Here is a 17529-nt window from a genome sequence, read left to right on the forward strand (position 1 = left end):
AATCCCCGTGCAGAAGCATGGATCAGCACTTGTAACTCTTCTACCTGAGAAGATTTTCAATTCATAGTATCCAGGATGCTTCTTTGGTACTTTTGATATTCGTTCATCTTCATTTGGAAAGAAGCCCTGATGGTGGACCAGTCCACGCGGACATCCTGAGTTGTCGTGTTTCTATAATGAAAACGTGAACAGTGGTTTTTATTCATTTCCATCCAGAAGCTTCAAATAATTATAATTTCGGGAGGCACGGTGGTGCGGCGGTGGAGTTGCTGCCTTACAGCGCCAGAGGTGCGGGGTCGAACCCGACTACGGGTGCTGTCTGTACAGAGTTTGTACGTTCTCCCCGTGACCGCATGGGTTTTCTTTGTGTGCTGCGGTTTCCTCCCACACTCCAAAGACGTGCAGGTTTGCAGGTTAATTGGATTGGTATAATTGTAAATTGTCGCTAGTGTGCGCAGCATAGCGTTAATGTGCGGGGATCACTGGTCGGTGCAGACTTGATGGGCTGAAGGGCCTGTCCCCACGCTGTATCTCTAAACTAAACTAAATTACAAATGACAGGCAGTGACTAGTGGGGTACCGCAAGGCTCAGTGCTGCGACCCCAGCTATTTACAATATATATTAATGATTTGGACAAGGAAATTGAATGCAACATCTCCAAGTTTGCGGATGACACGAAGCTGGGGGGGCAGTGTTAGCTGTGAGGAGGATGCTAGGAGGCTGCAAAGTGACTTGGATAGGCTGGGTGAGTGGGCAAATGCATGGCAGATGCAGTATAATGTGGATAAATGTGAGGTTATCCACTTTGGTGGCAAAACCAGGAGAGTAGACTTATCTGAATGGTGGCCCCGGCCTGGGTGTTATGGTACACCAGTCATTAAAAGTAGATATACAGGTGCAGCAGGCAATGAAGAAAGCGAATGCTATGTTAGCATTCATAGCAAAAGGATTTGAGTATAGGATCAGGGAGGTTCTACTGCAGTTGTACAGGGTCTTGGTGAGACCACACCTGGAGTATTGCATACAGTTTTGGTCTCCTAATCTGAGGAAAGACATTCTTGCTGTAGAGGGAGTACAGAGAAGGTTCACCAGACTGATTCCTGGGATGTCAGGACTTTCATATGAAGAAACACTGGATAGACTCGGCTTGTACTCCCTAGAATTTAGAAGATTGAGGGGGGATCTTATAGAAAGATACAAAATTCTTAAGGAGTTGGACAGGCTAGATGCAGGAAAATTGTTCCCGATGTTGGGGAAGTCCAGTACAAGGGGTCACAGTTTAAGGATAAGGGGGAAATCTTTTGGGACAGAGATGAGAAAAACATTTTTCACACAGTGGTGAATCTCTGGAATTCTCTGCCACAGAAGGTAGTTGAGGCCAGTTCATTGGCTATATTTAAGAGGGAGTTAGATGTGGCCCTTGTGGCTAAAGGGATCAGGGGGTATGGAGAGAGGGCAGGTACAGGAGGCTGAGTTGGATGATCAGCCATGATCATATTGAATGGCGGTGCAGGCTCGAAGGGCCAAATGGCCTCTACCCCTGCACCTATTTTCTATGTTTCTAATAATGCAACATTGTTACCATCTGTAAAATCTATATTGTTTTTCTGGTGACTGGAGATTTCCTGGGGCCAATCTTCATGTTCATTAGTGCTAGGAGCAGAATTAGGTCATTCGGCCCATCGAGTCTACTACACCATTCAATTGTGACTGATCTATCTCTCCCCCCTAAACCCATTCTCCTGCCTTCTCCCCATAACCCCTGAAACTCCTTAAGAATAAGGAATAAGCCATTTAGAACGGAGACGAGGAAACACTTTTTCTCACAGTTGTGAGTCTGTGGAATTCTCTGGCTCAGAGGGCGGTGGAGGCCGTTTCTCTGGATGTTTGCAAGAGAGAGCTAGATAGGGCTCTTAAAAATAGCAAAGTCAAGGGATATGGGGAGAAGGCAGGAACGGGGTACTGATATGGGATGATCAGCCATGACCACATTGAATGGTAATGTTGGGCTCGAAGGGCCGAATGGCCTACTCCTGCACCTATTGTCTATTGAAAACCCGTATTAATCAAGAAATCTATCTATCTGCCTTAAAAAATATCCATTGACTTGGCTTCCACAGCCTTCTGTGGCATTGAATTCCATAGATTCACCACCCTCTGATTAAAGAAATTCCTCCTCCTCTCCTTCTTAAAGGAACATTCTTTAATTCTGAGGCTATGACCTCTGGTCCTAGACTCTCCCACTGGTGGAAACATCCCCCCCCCCCTCATCCTTCTAATCTCCAGCATATACAGGCCCAGTGCCGACTAACGCATCGATGCTTTCTAGAGCCAGTTCCTGAAGTACCCTGAGATGCAGACAACCAGGCCCTGGGGATTTATTAGCCTTCAGTCCCATCAGTCTATCCAACACCATTTCCTGCATAATGTGGATTTCCTCAGTTCCTCTGTCACCTCTGGCTAGTACATCAAATAGATTGTTTGAGTTCTCCTTAGTGAAGACGGATCCAAAGTACCTGTTCAACTCATCTGCCATTTCTTTGTTCTCCAGAATAAATTCACCCTTTTCAGTCTTCAAGGGTCCAACTTTGGTCTTAACTAAATGTTTCCTCTTCACATACCTAAAGAAGCTTTTACTATCCTCCTTTATATTCTTGGCTAGCTTATCCGTAACGTCCCAAAACGTCACCTATTTGTTTCTCCGGAGATGCTGCCTGTCTGCTGAGTTACTCCAGCATTCTGTGCCTATCTGCCCTATACCCCAGGGGCAATTTATAGAGGGACAATGAGCCTACAAACCTGCACATCTCTTGGGATGTGGGAGGAAACCGGAGCAACCGGAGAAAACCCACACAGGTCACGGGGAGAACATACAATCTCCATACTATAGGACCCATAGTCAGGATCGAACCCGGGTCTCTATCACAATGTGGCACCAACTCGACTATTGTGTCTCAGTGCCGCCCACACTTCAGACTAGCCAACTAATAGACAATAGGTGCAGAAGTAGGCCATTCGCCCCTTCGAACCAGCACCGCCATTCAATGTGATCATGTCTAATCATCTCCAATCAGTACCCTCCCGTTCCTGCCTTCTCCCCATATCCCCTGACTGCTATCTTTAAGAACCCTGTCTAGCTCTCTCTTGAAAGTATCCAGAGAACCGGCCTCCACTGCTCAGAACTGCTCACAATACTCCAGGTGTGGTCTCACCAGGGCCCTGTATGAAGGTCAACAAAGATCAACATGCCATTCGCTTTCTTCACTGCCTGCTGTGTATCTGTATGCTTACTTTCAGTGGCTGATGTACCAGGACACCCAGGTCTCGTTGCACAGTACTTCCCATTTTCCTAACCTGAAACCATTCAGATAATAATCTGTCTCCCCGTTCTTGCCTCCAAAATGTATAACCTCACATTTATCCACATTAAACTTCAGCTGCCATGCATCAGCCCACTCACCCAACCTGTCCAAGTCACCCAGCGTCCCCATAGCATCCTCTTCACAGTTCACACTGCCACCCAGCTTTGTGTCATCTGCAAATTTACTAATGTTATTTTTAATCCCTTCATCTAAATCATTATTGTATATTGTAAATAGCTGCGGTCCCATTACCGAGTCTTGCAGTACCTCACTAGCCACTGCCTGCCATTCTGAAAGGGACCCGTTAACCCCTACTCTTTGTTTCCTGTCTGCCAAATAATTTTCTATCTATACCAACTCTCTACCCCCAATACCATGTTTTCTAATTTTGCTCACTAATCTCCTGTGTGGAACCTTATCAAAGACTTTCTGAAAGTCCAGGTACACTACATCCACTGACTCTCCCTTATAACCATATAAGCATATAACAATTTCAGCACGGAAACAGGCCATCTCGACCCTTCTAGTCCGTGCCGAACACGTATTCTCCCCTTGTCCCATACACCTGCGATCAGACCATAACCCTCCATACCTTTCCCATCCATATAACTATCCAATTTATTTTTAAATGATAAAAACGAACCTGCCTCCACCACCTTCACTGGAAGCTCATTATACACAGCCACCATTCTCTGAGTAAAGAAGTTCCCCCCTCATGTTACCCCTAAACTTCTGTCCCTTAATTCTCAAGTCATGTCCCCTTGTTTGAATCTTCCCTACTCTCAGTGGGAAAAGCTTATCCACGTCAACTCTGTCTATCCCTCTCATCATTTTAAAGACCTCTATCAAGTCCCCCCCCTTAACCTTCTGCGCTCCAAAGAATAAAGCCCTAACTTGGTCAACCTTTCTCTGAAACTTAGTTGCTGAAACCCAGGCAACATTCTAGTAAATCTCCTCTGTACTCTCTCTATGTTGTTGACATCCTTCCTATAATTAGGCGACCAAAATTGTACACCATACTCCAAAATTGGCCTCACCAATGCCTTGTACAATTTTAACATTACATCCCAACTTCTATACTCAATGTTCTGATTTATAAAGGCCAGCACACCAAAAGCTTTCTTTACCACCCTATCTACATGAGATTCCACTTTCAGGGAACTGTGCACAGTTATTCCCAGATCCCTCTGTTCACCTGCATTCTTCAATTCCCTACCATTTACCATGTACGTCCTATTTTGATTTGTCCTGCCAAGGTGTAGCACCTCACACTTATCAGCATTAAACTCCATCTGCCATCTTTCAGCCCACTCTTCCAACTGGCATAAATCTCTCTGTAGACTTTGAAACTCTACTTCATTACCCGCAACCCCACCTATCTTAGTATCATCTGCATACTTACTAATCCAATTTACCACACCATCATCCAGATCATTGATGTACATGACAAACAACAGTGGACCCAACACAGATCCCTGTGGCACCCCACTAGTCACCTGCCTCCAACCCAACAAACAGCCATCCACCATTACTCTCTGGCATCTCCCATTCAGCCACTGTTGAATCCATCTTGCTACTCCTCCATTAATCCCCAACCACTGAACCTTCTTAACCAACCTTCCGTGAGGAACCTTGTCAAAGGCCTTACTGAAGTCCATGTATACAACATCCACTGCTTTACCCTCATCAATTTCCCAAGTAACCTCTTCAAAAAATTCAAGAAGATTAGTCAAACATGACCTTCCAGGCACAAATCCATGTTGACTATTCCTAATCAGACCCTGTTTATCCAGATGCTTATATATATTATCTCTAAGTATCCTTTCCATTAATTTGCCCACCACTGACGTCAAACTAACAGGTCTATAATTGCTAGGTTTACTCTTAGAACCCTTTTTAAACAATGGAACAACATGCGCAGTACGCCAATCCTCCGGCACTATACCCGTTTCTAATGACATTTGAAATATTTCTGTCATAGCCCCTGCTATTTCTACACTAACTTCCCTCAATGTCCTAGGGAATATCTTGTCCAGACCCGGAGACTTATCCACTTTTATATTTCTCAAAAGTGTCAGTACTTCCTCTTCTTTGATCCTCATAGTTTCTATAGCTATTCTACTTGTTTCCCTTACCTCACATAATTCAATATCCTTCTCCTTGGTGAATGCCGAAGAAAAAAAATTGTTTAATATCTCCTCCATCTCTTTTGGCTCTGCATATAGTTGTCCACTCTGACTCTCTAATGGACCAACTTTATCCCTCGTTATCCTTTTGCTATTAATATAGCTGTAGAAACCCTTAGGATTTACTTTCACCTTACTTGCCAAAGCAACCTCATATCTTCTTTTAGCTTTTCTAATTTCTTTTTTGAGATACTTTTTACATTCTTTCTACTCCTCAAGCACCTCCTGTACTCCATGCTGCCTATAATTATTGTAGATCTCTCTCTTTTTCCGAACCAAGTGTCCAATTTCCCTTGAAAACCATGGCTCTTTCCAATTTTTACTATTTCCTTTCAACCGAACAGGGACATAAAGATTCTGTACTCTTAAAATTTCACCTTTAAATGTCCTCCATTTCTCTTCCACATCTTTCCCATAAAACAAACTGTCCCAATTTACTCCTTTTAAATCCTTTTGCATCTCATCAAAGTTAGCCTTTCTCCAATCAAAAATCTCAACCCTAGGTCCATTTCAGACCCTCTCCATAATTATACGGAAACTAATGGTATTGTGATCACTGGACCCAAACTGTTTCCCAAAGCATACCTCCGCCACCTGACCCGTCTCATTTTCTAACAGGAGGTCCAGCATTGCCCCTTCTCTAGTAGGTACTTCTATGTATTGCTACAAAAAACTATCCTGCACACATTTTACAAACTCCAACCCATCCAGCCCATTGTCCATTTTATTTGTTACATGCTCAGAAAATTCCAATTGATTTGTCAAGCATTATTTCCCCTTCATAAATCCATGCTGACTCGGACCAATCCTGCTACTGCTATCCAAATGCGCTGTTATTTCATCCTTAATAATTGACTCCAGCATCTTCCCCACCACTGATGTCAGGCTAACTGGTCCATAAATTCTTGCTTTCCCTCTCCCTCCTTTCTTGAAAAGTGGGTTAACATGAGCTACCCTCCAATCCACAGGAACTGATCCTGAATCTATAGATCATTGGAAAATGATTACCAATGAGTACCCTGGGATGCAGACCATCAGGCCTTGGGGATTTGGACAATAGACAATAGGTGCAGGAGCAGGCTATTCGGCCCTTCGAGCCAGCACTGCCATTCAATGTGATCATGGCTGATCATCCCAAATCAGTACCCTGTTCCTGCCTTCTCCCCATATCCCCCGACTCCACTATTTTTAAGAGCCCTATCTAGCTGTCTCTGGAAAGCAACCAGAGAACCTGCCTCCACCGACCTCTGAGGCAGACTCACCACTCTCTGTGAGAAAAAGTGTTTCCTCGTCTCCGTTCTAAATGGCTTACTCCTTATTCTTAAACTGTGGCCCCTGGTTCTGGACTCCCCCAACATCGGGAACATGTTTCCTGCCTCTAGTGTGTCCCAGCCCTGAACAATCTTATAGGTTTCAATGAGATATCCTCTCAGCCTTCTAAACTCCAGAGTGTACAAGCCCAGCTGCTCCATTCTCTCAGCATAAATTCCTCGGAGTACATATCTCGGAGGATTTGTCTTGGTCCCTCAACACCTCCAAGCTGATCAAAAAGGCACAGCAGCGCCTTTACTTCCTGAGGAGGCTCAAGAAAGCCCACATGTCCCCCCGGATCCTGACCAACTTTTACCGCTGTACGATAGAGAGTATCCTGACCACCTGCTTCACGGTATGGTACAGCAGTTGCACTGTAGTGGACAGGAAGGCACTACAACAGGTGGTGAAAATCGCGCAGCACATCATCGGTGCCCCACTCCCTGCCATGGATGCCCTCCATGTCTGAGACGGGCTGGGAAGATCATCAAAGACCCCTCACACTCCAACCATGGACTGTTTGCCCTCCTCCCATCAGGGAGGCGGTACAGGAGCCTCAGGTCACGTACTAGTAGGATGAGGAACAGCTTCTACAACAATACAATCACATTGCTGAACTCGGAGTCCCGCCGATAGATTTCTCCGGTCCCTCCGTCCCCATTGTTTAATTATTCTGTATTTCTTGATTATTCTGTATCTTCTCTCTTTCTATTTTTTTTTATTTCTTTATGCAAAACTACTACGGACTGACGCAAAATTGCATTTCGTTGTACTCATACTTGTATTTGTGCGATGACATTAAAGTTGAATTGAATGGAATTGAATGACAGTCCCGCCATCCCGGGAATTAACCTTGTAAACCTACGCTGCACTCCCTCAATAGCAAGAATGTCCTTCCTCAAATTAGGGGATTAAAACTGCACGCATTACTCCAGGTGTGGTCTCACCAGGGCTCTGTACAACTGCAGAAGGACCTCTTTGCTGCTATATTCTATATTTATCAGTCTTCAGTCCCATCAGTCTACCCAACACCATTTCCTGACTAATATGAATTTCCTTCAGTTCTTCCGTCACCTCAGATCCTCTGTCCACTAGTACATTGTCCCCTAGGAGATAGTTTGTGTCTTCCTTAGTGAAGACAGATCCAAAGTACCTGTTCAACTCGTCTGCCATTTCCTTGTTCCCCATAATAAATTCACCTGTTTCTGTCTTCAAGGGACCCACGTTTGTCTTAACTAATTTTTTCCTCTTCACATACCTAACAAAGCTTTTACTATCCTCCTTTACATTCTTGGCTAGCTTACCTTCATGCTTCATCTTTTCCCCCCCATTGCTTTTTTAGTTACCTTCTGTTGTTCTTTAAACATTGCCCAATCCTCTGGCTTCCCACTCATCTTTGCTACGTTATATTTCTTCTCTTTCATTGTTATACTGTCCCTGACTTCCCCTTGTCAGCCACGGTGACCTTTTGCTCCCCTTAGAATCTTTCTTCCTCTTTGGAATGAACTGATCCTACACCTCCTGCATTATTCCTAGAAATACCTGCCATTGTTGTTCCACCATCATCCCTGTTGGGATCCCTTTCCAGTCAACTTTGGCCAGCTCCTCCCTCATGCCTTCATAGTCCCCTTTGTTCAACTGTAAAACTGACACTTCTGATTTTACCTTCTCCCTCTCAAATTGCAGACTAAAAATTATCATATTATGGTAACCACCTCCTAATGGTTCCTTTACCTTGAGTTTCCTTATCAAACCCGGTTCATTACACAACACTAAATCCGGAATTGCCTTCTCATGGAGCGAGCACTCGGAGTCAAGGCCCTTGAGGTCGGAGACTGTGGGGACTGAGGTGGACAAAGAGTGACCCGTCGTAGGGAGGTCGCCGAGAGAACAAATGAGGACCCGTAACGAAGAGGGAATGAGTACCTCTTTGTAACTTAGTGGCAACTCTTTTACGGACTTTGTATGAAAAAACAAATAATTTCACTGTACCTCTGTGCTTGTGACAATACCATGGTATTGCCATCACCATAGTTTTGATCAATAATCACTGAGCCATATTGAAAAGCTCTGTTGTGCCCATAGTTGTTGGACCTAAAGTAATACAAAATGTTGAAAAGAGTTAGTTAGAATAAATATGAAAACGTTCCCAGACAGTGGGTTACAGAAATCAAAATGTTTAACTCTTCATCACATTAATTTTTAATTTCTGACTCTCAGCCTTTTTGCTAAAATTCAATGTGAGAGAGCAGAGAAGATTTACGAGAATGTTGCCAGGACTTGAGGGCCTGAGCTATAGAGGGAGATTGAGCAGGCGAGGACTTTATTCCTAGGTTCATAAGTTATAGTGTTCAAGGCTGATTACTTATCACAGACAAGTCAAACACCAAGTAAGGCAAGATTCTTTGATTCGCTGGCGGGAGTGTGCTGTAGGAGCAGAATCAAGTCTACTCTGCCATTCCATCATGGCTGATCCATCTCTCCCTCCTAACCCCATTCTCCTGCCTTCTCCCCATAACCCCTGACACCCGTACTAATCAGGAAGGCATTCCTTGGAGCGTAGGAGGATGAGGGATGATCTTCTACAGGTGTATAAATTCACGAGGGGAATAGATAGGGTGAATGATCAGAGTCTTTAATCCAGGTAGAGAAATCAGAAACTAGAGGACAGAGGTTTAAGGGCAGAGGGGTAACTTTTCACACAGAGGGTGGTGGGTGTATGGAACGAGCTGCCAGAGGAGGTAGTGGAGGCAGGGACTATAACATTATTTAAAAGACACTTGGATGCGAACTTGGAAAGGAAAGGTTTAGAGAGATATGGGCCATACACATGCAGGTGGGACTAGTGTAGATGGGGCATGTTGGTCGGTGTGGGAAAGTCGGGCCGAAGGGCCAGTTTCCATGCTGTATGACTATGATTATGACTCCAGTTTCCCCTAATCAGCTGCTTCCCTGGTGTACCCCACCCCATCACCTCTATACTGACCATCTCCCCCTGGGGGTGGGAGCTTGCAACCTTCACGTGGTCCACCCTGTTTCGACTAATGCAATCAACCCGGCGTGCACGAACATTACAAACAGGTCTACCCATGACCTACAACTTTAGGCTGTGCACGCCATATGAAAGCAGAAGAAGATCTCCCCTCGACACTCTTACTCCTGTGTCTGCCTCTACAGATGCTGCTTGACTCATTGAGTTCCTGAGTCATAGGATAAGTCATGGAATCATACAGCATGGAAACAGCCCTTTGGCCCAACTTACCCATGCTGACCAAGATGCCCTGGTCTACACTGGTCCCACCTGCCTGCGTTTAGCACCTCTAAACCTGACCTATCCATGTACACGTCCAAGTGTCCTTTATTGTTATTGCACCTGCCTCAACTAACTCCCTTGCCCACTCGTTCCATACATCAACCACCCACTGAGTGAAAAGTTGCCCCACAGTTTCCTATTATATATTTTACCCTGTCACCGTAACCTATGTCCTCTGGTTCTCGATTCCTCTCCTCTGGGCAAGAGATTTTGTGCGTCCACCTGATCTATTCCTTTCATGATATTTTACAAGATTTCTATAAGATCATCCCTCATCCTCCTGCGCTCCATTGAATAACATCCCAGCCTACTCATCCTCTCCCTGTAGATCAGACCCTCGAGTCCCGGCAACATCCATGTAAATCTTTTCCTGATTAATGACAGCAGATTTCACAGCATTTCGTACTTTCTACGATTCGATAGAACTTTATTTAAAGAGGCAGACTGATTTGCCAACAGTCATAAAAACACGAAATACATGAAACATGAAATTAAAGTGATGAGTCCAGTCCATATAACTATCCAATTTATTTTTAAATGATAAAAACGAACCTGCCTCCACCACCTTCACTGGAAGCTCATTATACACAGCCACCACTCTCTGAGTAAAGAAGTTCCCCCTCATGTTACCCCTAAACTTCTGCCCCTTAATTCTCAAGTCATGTCCCCTTGTTTGAATCTTCCCTACTCTCAGTGGGAAAAGCTTATCTACGTCAACTCTGTCTATCCCTCTCATCATTTTAAAGACCTCTATCAAGTCCCCACTTAACCTTCTGCGCTCCAAAGAATAAAGCCCTAACATGTTCAACCATTCTCTGTAACTTAGTTGCTGAAACCCAGGCAACATTCTAGTAAATCTCCTCTGTACTCTCTCTATTTTGTTGACATCCTTCCTATAATTAGGCGACCAAAATTGTACACCATACTCCAAAATTGGCCTCACCAATGCCATGTACAATTTTAACATTACATCCCAACTTCTATACTCAATGCTCTGATTTATAAAGGCCTGCACACCAAAAGCTTTCTTTACCACCCTATCTACATGAGATTCCACTTTCAGGGAACTGTGCACAGTTATTCCCAGATCCCTCTGTTCACCTGCATTCTTCAATTCCTACATTTATTAAAAAATCCACATACAAAACAAACTCTAACCAAACAATAAATAAAACTATATAACATCGTGTTGGACAACAAACATCTAAGAGAAATAAAACAAACAAAATCAAAAAAAAAAAAATATTAACAAAAAACCAATAACACAAAAAATATCATAACTACAACCCCATATAAAATACAAAAAAAACATATAAATTAAAACACACAACATAAAAAAAAAAAAAAAAAATAATAATAATAAACAACATAAACAACCATACAAATACAACAAAAAACCAACTCGCAACATAAAACCCTACAAAAAACTTAAAAAAACAACAACATTTTTAAAAACACACCAAAATACAAAACAACAACACCATACTCACTCCAACACAACAAAAACCAATAAAAAAAAAACAATAATACAACTAATAAAAAAAGAAAAACACTATAAAAAAAAAAAAACAAAAAAAATCATATAAAATCAATAAAACAACCATACCCATAAATAAATCAAAAATAACAACAAAAAAAAAAAAAATAAAATCAACAAACAACATAAAAACAAAAACAAAATATACTATAAAAATCCCAATAAAAAAACTAAACAAATAACAAACAAATACAAATTATCAAAAAAAAAAAAAACACTAGAGCTATAAAAACATAATAACTAAAATAAAAAATATAACAAAATAAAATAAAAAAAAAAACCCTAACCAATCAAATAAAAATAAAAAAAAATAAAATAATACAAATAAACCATAACCACAAATAGATATATCGCAAATTACATAAAATACAAGAAAATAAATATAATAACAACTATGTATGTCCTATTTTGATTTGTCCTGCCAAGATGTAGCACCTCACACTTATCAGCATTAAACTCCATCTGCCATCTTTCAGCCCACTCTTCCAACTGGCATAAATCTCTCTGTAGACTTTGAAAATCTACTTCATTATCCACAACCCCACCTATCTTAGTATCATCTGCATACTTACTAATCCAATTTACCACACCATCATCCAGATCATTGATGTACATGACAAACAACAGTGGACCCAACACAGATCCCTGTGGCACCCCACTAGTCACTGGCCTCCAACCTGACAAACAACCATCCACCATTACTCTCTGGCATCTCCCATTCAGCCACTGTTGAATCCATCTTGCTACTCCTCCATTAATCCCCAACCATTGAACCTTCTTAACCAACCTTCCGTGAGGAACCTTGTCAAAGGCCTTACTGAAGTCCATGTATACAACATCCACTGCTTTACCCTCATCAATTTCCCAAGTAACCTCTTCAAAAAATTCAAGAAGATTAGTCAAACATGACCTTCCAGGCACAAATCCATGTTGACTATTCCTAATCAGACCCTGTTTATCCAGATGCTTATATATATTATCTCTAAGTATCCTTTCCATTAATTTGCCCACCACTGACGTCAAACTAACAGGTCTATAATTGCTAGGTTTACTCTTAGAACCCTTTTTAAACAATGGAACAACATGTGCAGTACGCCAATCCTCAGGCACTATACCCATTTCTAATGACATTTGAAATATTTCTGTCATAGCCCCTGCTATTTCTACACTAACTTCCCTCAATGTCCTAGGAAATATCCTGTCCGGACCCGGAGACTTATCCACTTTTATATTTCTCAAAAGTGTCAGTACTTCCTCGTCTTTGATCCTCATAGTTTCCATAGCTACTCTACTTGTTTCCCTTACCTCACATAATTCAATATCCTTCTTCTTGGTGAATGCCGAAGAAAAGAAATTGTTCAATATCTCCTCCATCTCTTTTGGCTCTGCATATAGTTGTCCACTCTGACTCTCTAATGGACCAACTTTATCCCTCGTTATCCTTTTGCTATTAATATAGCTGTAGAAACCCTTAGGATTTACTTTCACCTTGCTTGCCAAAGCAACCTCATATCTTCTTTTAGCTTTTCTAATTTCTTTCTTGAGATACTTTTTACATTCTTTATACTCCTCAACCACCTCCTGTACTCCATGCTGCCTATAATTATTGTAGATCTCTCTCTTTTTCCGAACCAAGTGTCCAATTTCCCTTGAAAACCATGGCTCTTCCCAATTTTTACTATTTCCTTTCAACCGAACAGGGACATATAAGATTCTGTACTCTTAAAATTTCACCTTTAAATGTCCTCCATTTCTCTTCCACATCTTTCCCATAAAACAAACTGTCCCAATTTACTCCTTTTAAATCCTTTCGCAGCTCATCAAAGTTAGCCTTTCTCCAATCAAAAATCTCAACCCTAGGTCCAGTTCTGACCCTCTCCATAATTATACTGAAACTAATGGTATTGTGATCACTGGACCCAAACTGTACCCCAACGCATACCTCTGCCACCTGACCCGTCTCATTTCCTAACAGGTCCAGCATTGCCCCTTCTCTAGTAGGTACTTCTATGTATTGCTGCAAAAAACTATCCTGCACACATTTTACAAACTCCAACCCATCCAGCCCATTGTCCATTTTATTTGTTACATGCTCAGAAAATTCCAATTGATTTGTCGAGCATTATTTCCCCTTCATAAATCCATGCTGACTCGGACCAATCCTGCTACTGCTATCCAAATGCGCTGTTATTTCATCCTAAATAATTGACTCCAGCATCTTCCCCACCACCGATGTCAGGCTAACTGGTCCATAAATTCTTGCTTTCCCTCTCCCTCCTTTCTTGAAAAGTGGGATAACATGAGCTACCCTCCAATCCACAGGAACTGATCCTGAATCTATAGATCAATGGAAAATGATTACCAATGAGTACCCTGGGATGCAGACCATCAGGCCTTGGGGATTTGGACAATAGACAATAGGTGCAGGAGCAGGCTATTTGGCCCTTCGAGCCAGCACTGCCATTCAATGTGATCATGGCTGATCATCCCAAATCAGTACCCTGTTCCTGCCTTCTCCCCATATCCCCCGACTCCACTATTTTTAAGAGCCCTATCTAGCTGTCTCTTGAAAGCATCCAGAGAACCTGCCTCCACCGACCTCTGAGGCAGACTCACCACTCTCCGTGAGAAAAAGTGTTTCCTCGTCTCCGTTCTAAATGGCTTACTCCTTATTCTTAAACTGTGGCCCCTGGTTCTGGACTCCCCCAACATCGGGAACATGTTTCCTGCCTCTAGTGTGTCCCAGCCCTGAACAATCTTATAGGTTTCAATGAGATATCCTCTCAGCCTTCTAAACTCCAGAGTGTACAAGCCCAGCTGCTCCATTCTCTCAGCATAAATTCCTCGGAGTACATATCTCGGAGGATTTGTCCTGGTCCCTCAACACCTCCAAGCTGATCAAAATGGCACAGCAGCGCCTTTACTTCCTGACGAGGCTCAAGAAAGCCCACCTGTCCCCCCGGATCCTGACCAACTTTTACCGCTGTACCATAGAGAGTATCCTGACCACCTGCTTCACGGTATGGTACAGCAGTTGCACTGTAGTGGACAGGGAGGCACTACAACGGGTGGTGAAAACCGCGCAGCACATCATCGGTGCCCCGCTCCCTGCCATGGATGCCCTCCATGTCTGAGACGGGCTGGGAAGATCATCAAGGACTCCTCACACCCCAACCATGGACTGTTTGCCCTCCTCCCATCAGGGAGGCGGTACAGGAGCCTCAGGTCACGTACTAGTAGGATGAGGAACAGCTTCTACAACAATACAATCACATTGCTGAACTCGGAGTCCCGCCGATAGATTTCTCCGGTCCCTCCGTCCCCATTGTTTAATTATTCTGTATTTCTTGATTATTCTGTATCTTCTCTCTTTCTATTTTTTTTAATTTCTTTATGCAAAACTACTACGGACTGACGCAAAACTGCATTTCGTTGTACTCATACTTGTATTTGTGCGATGACATTAAAGTTGAATTGAATGGAATTGAATGACAGTCCCGCCATCCTGGGAATTAACCTTGTAAACCTACGCTGCACTACCTCAATAGCAAGAATGTCCTTCCTCAAATTAGGGGATTAAAACTGCACGCAATACTCCAGGTGTGGTCTCACTAGGGCTCTGTACAACTGCAGAAGGACCTCTTTGCTCCTATATTCTATATTTATCAGTCTTCAGTCCTATATTTATCCTATATTTATCAGTCTTCAGTCTTCAATGCATTTCGTTATCTAATGCATTTCGTTGTCACTGTACTGTACACTGACAATGACAATTAAAATTGAATCTGAATCTGAATCTGAATCCCATCAGTCTTACCAACACCATTTCCTGACTAATATGAATTTCCTTCAGTTCTTCCGTCACCTCAGATCCTCTGTCCACTAGTACATTGTCCCCTAGGAGATAGTTTGTGTCTTGCTTAGTGAAGACAGATCCAAAGTCTGAAGAAGGGTTTCGGCCCGAAACGTTGCCTATTTCCTTCGCTCCATAGATGCTGCTGCACCCGCTGAGTTTCTCCAGCTTTTCTGTGTAACCTCCAAAGTACCTGTTCAACTCGTCTGCCATTTCCTTGTTCCCCATAATAAATTCACCTGTTTCTGTCTTCAAGGGACCCACGTTTGTCTTAACTAATTTTTTCCTCTTCACATACCTAACAAAGCTTTTACTATCCTCCTTTATATTCTTGGCTAGCTTACCTTCATGCTTCATCTTTTCTCCCCCATTGCCTTTTTAGTTACCTTCTGTTGTTCTTTAAACATTGCCCAATCCTCTGGCTTCCCACTCATCTTTGCTATGTTATATTTCTTCTCTTTCATTGTTATACTGTCCCTGACTTCCCCTTGTCAGCCACGGTGGCCTTTTGCTCCCCTTAGAATCTTTCTTCCTCTTTGGAATGAACTGATCCTGCACCTCCTGTATTATTCCCAGAAATACCTGCCATTGTTGTTCCACCATCATCCCTGTTGGGATCCCTTTCCAGTCAACTTTGGCCAGCTCCTCCCTCATGCCTTCACAGTCCCCTTTGTTCAACTGTAAAACTGACACTTCTGATTTTACCTTCTCCCTCTCAAATTGCAGACTAAAAATTATCATATTATGGTAACCACCTCCTAATGGTTCCTTTACCTTGAGTTTCCTTATCAAACCCGGTTCATTACACAACACTAAATCCAGAATTGCCTTCTCATGGAGCGAGCACTCGGAGTCAAGGCCATTGAGGTCGGAGACTGTGGGGACTGAGGTGGACAAAGAGTGACCCGTCGTAGGGAGGTCGCCGAGCGAACAAATGAGGACCCGTAACGAAGAGGGAATGAGTACCTCTTTGTAACTTAGTGGCAACTCTTTTACGGACTTTGTATGAAAAAACAAATAATTTCACTGTACCTCTGTGCTTGTGACAATAACATGGTATTGCCATCACCATAGTATTGATCAATATCCACTAAGCCATATTGAAAAGCTCTGTTGTGCCCATAGTTGCTGGAATTAAAGCAATACAAAATGTTGAAAAGAGTTAGTTAGAATAAATGTGAAAACGTTCCCAGACAGTGGGTTACAGAAATCAAAATGTTTAACTCTTCATCACATTAATTTTTAATTTCTGACTCTCAGCCTTTTTGCTAAAATTCAATGTGAGAGAGCAGAGAAGATTTACGAGAATGTTGCCAGGACTTGAGGGCCTGAGCTATAGAGGGAGATTGAGCAGGCGAGGACTTTATTCATAGGTTCATAAGTTATAGTGTTCAAGGCTGATTACTTATCACAGACAAGTCAAACACCAAGTAAGGCAAGATTCTTTGATTCGCTGGCGGGAGTGTGCTGTAGGAGCAGAATCAAGTCTACTCTGCCATTCCATCATGGCTGATCCATCTCTCCCTCCTAACCCCATTCTCCTGCCTTCTCCCCATAACCCCTGACACCCGTACTAATCAGGAAGGCATTCCTTGGAGCGTAGGAGGATGAGGGATGATCTTCTACAGGTGTATACATTCACGAGGGGAATAGATAGGGTGAATGATCAGGGTCTTTAATCCAGGTAGAGAAATCAGAAACTAGAGGACAGAGGTTTAAGGGCAGAGGGGTAACGTTTTTACACAGAGGGTGGTGGGTGTATGGAACGAGCTGCCAGAGGAGGTAGTGGAGGCAGGGACTATAACATTATTTAAAAGACACTTGGATGGGAACTTGGAAAGGAAAGGTTTAGAGAGATATGGGCCATACACATGCAGGTGGGACTAGTGTACATGGGGCAGGTTGGTCGGTGTGGGAAAGTCGGGCCGAAGGGCCAGTTTCCATGCTGTATGACTATGATTATGAC

General features: G+C 42.9%; 1 protein-coding gene across 1 annotated transcript in view; it reads right to left on the reverse strand.

The window, feature by feature from the left end:
- Nucleotides 1-10: 10 nt before the first annotated feature.
- Nucleotides 11-17529, reverse strand: part of LOC129716484 (E3 ubiquitin/ISG15 ligase TRIM25-like) — a 52001-nt gene continuing 34482 nt past the window's right edge. The window contains exons 6-7 of the mRNA XM_055666347.1: nucleotides 8853-8954; nucleotides 11-171 (exon numbers count right to left, since the gene is read on the reverse strand). Coding sequence (XP_055522322.1) covers nucleotides 57-171; nucleotides 8853-8954 — 217 coding nt within the window. The 3' untranslated portion in view covers nucleotides 11-56. The remainder of the gene's footprint in view (nucleotides 172-8852; nucleotides 8955-17529) is intronic.

Source organism: Leucoraja erinacea, unplaced genomic scaffold (genome assembly GCF_028641065.1).
Source record: "Leucoraja erinacea ecotype New England unplaced genomic scaffold, Leri_hhj_1 Leri_245S, whole genome shotgun sequence".
NCBI lineage: Eukaryota > Metazoa > Chordata > Chondrichthyes > Rajiformes > Rajidae > Leucoraja > Leucoraja erinaceus.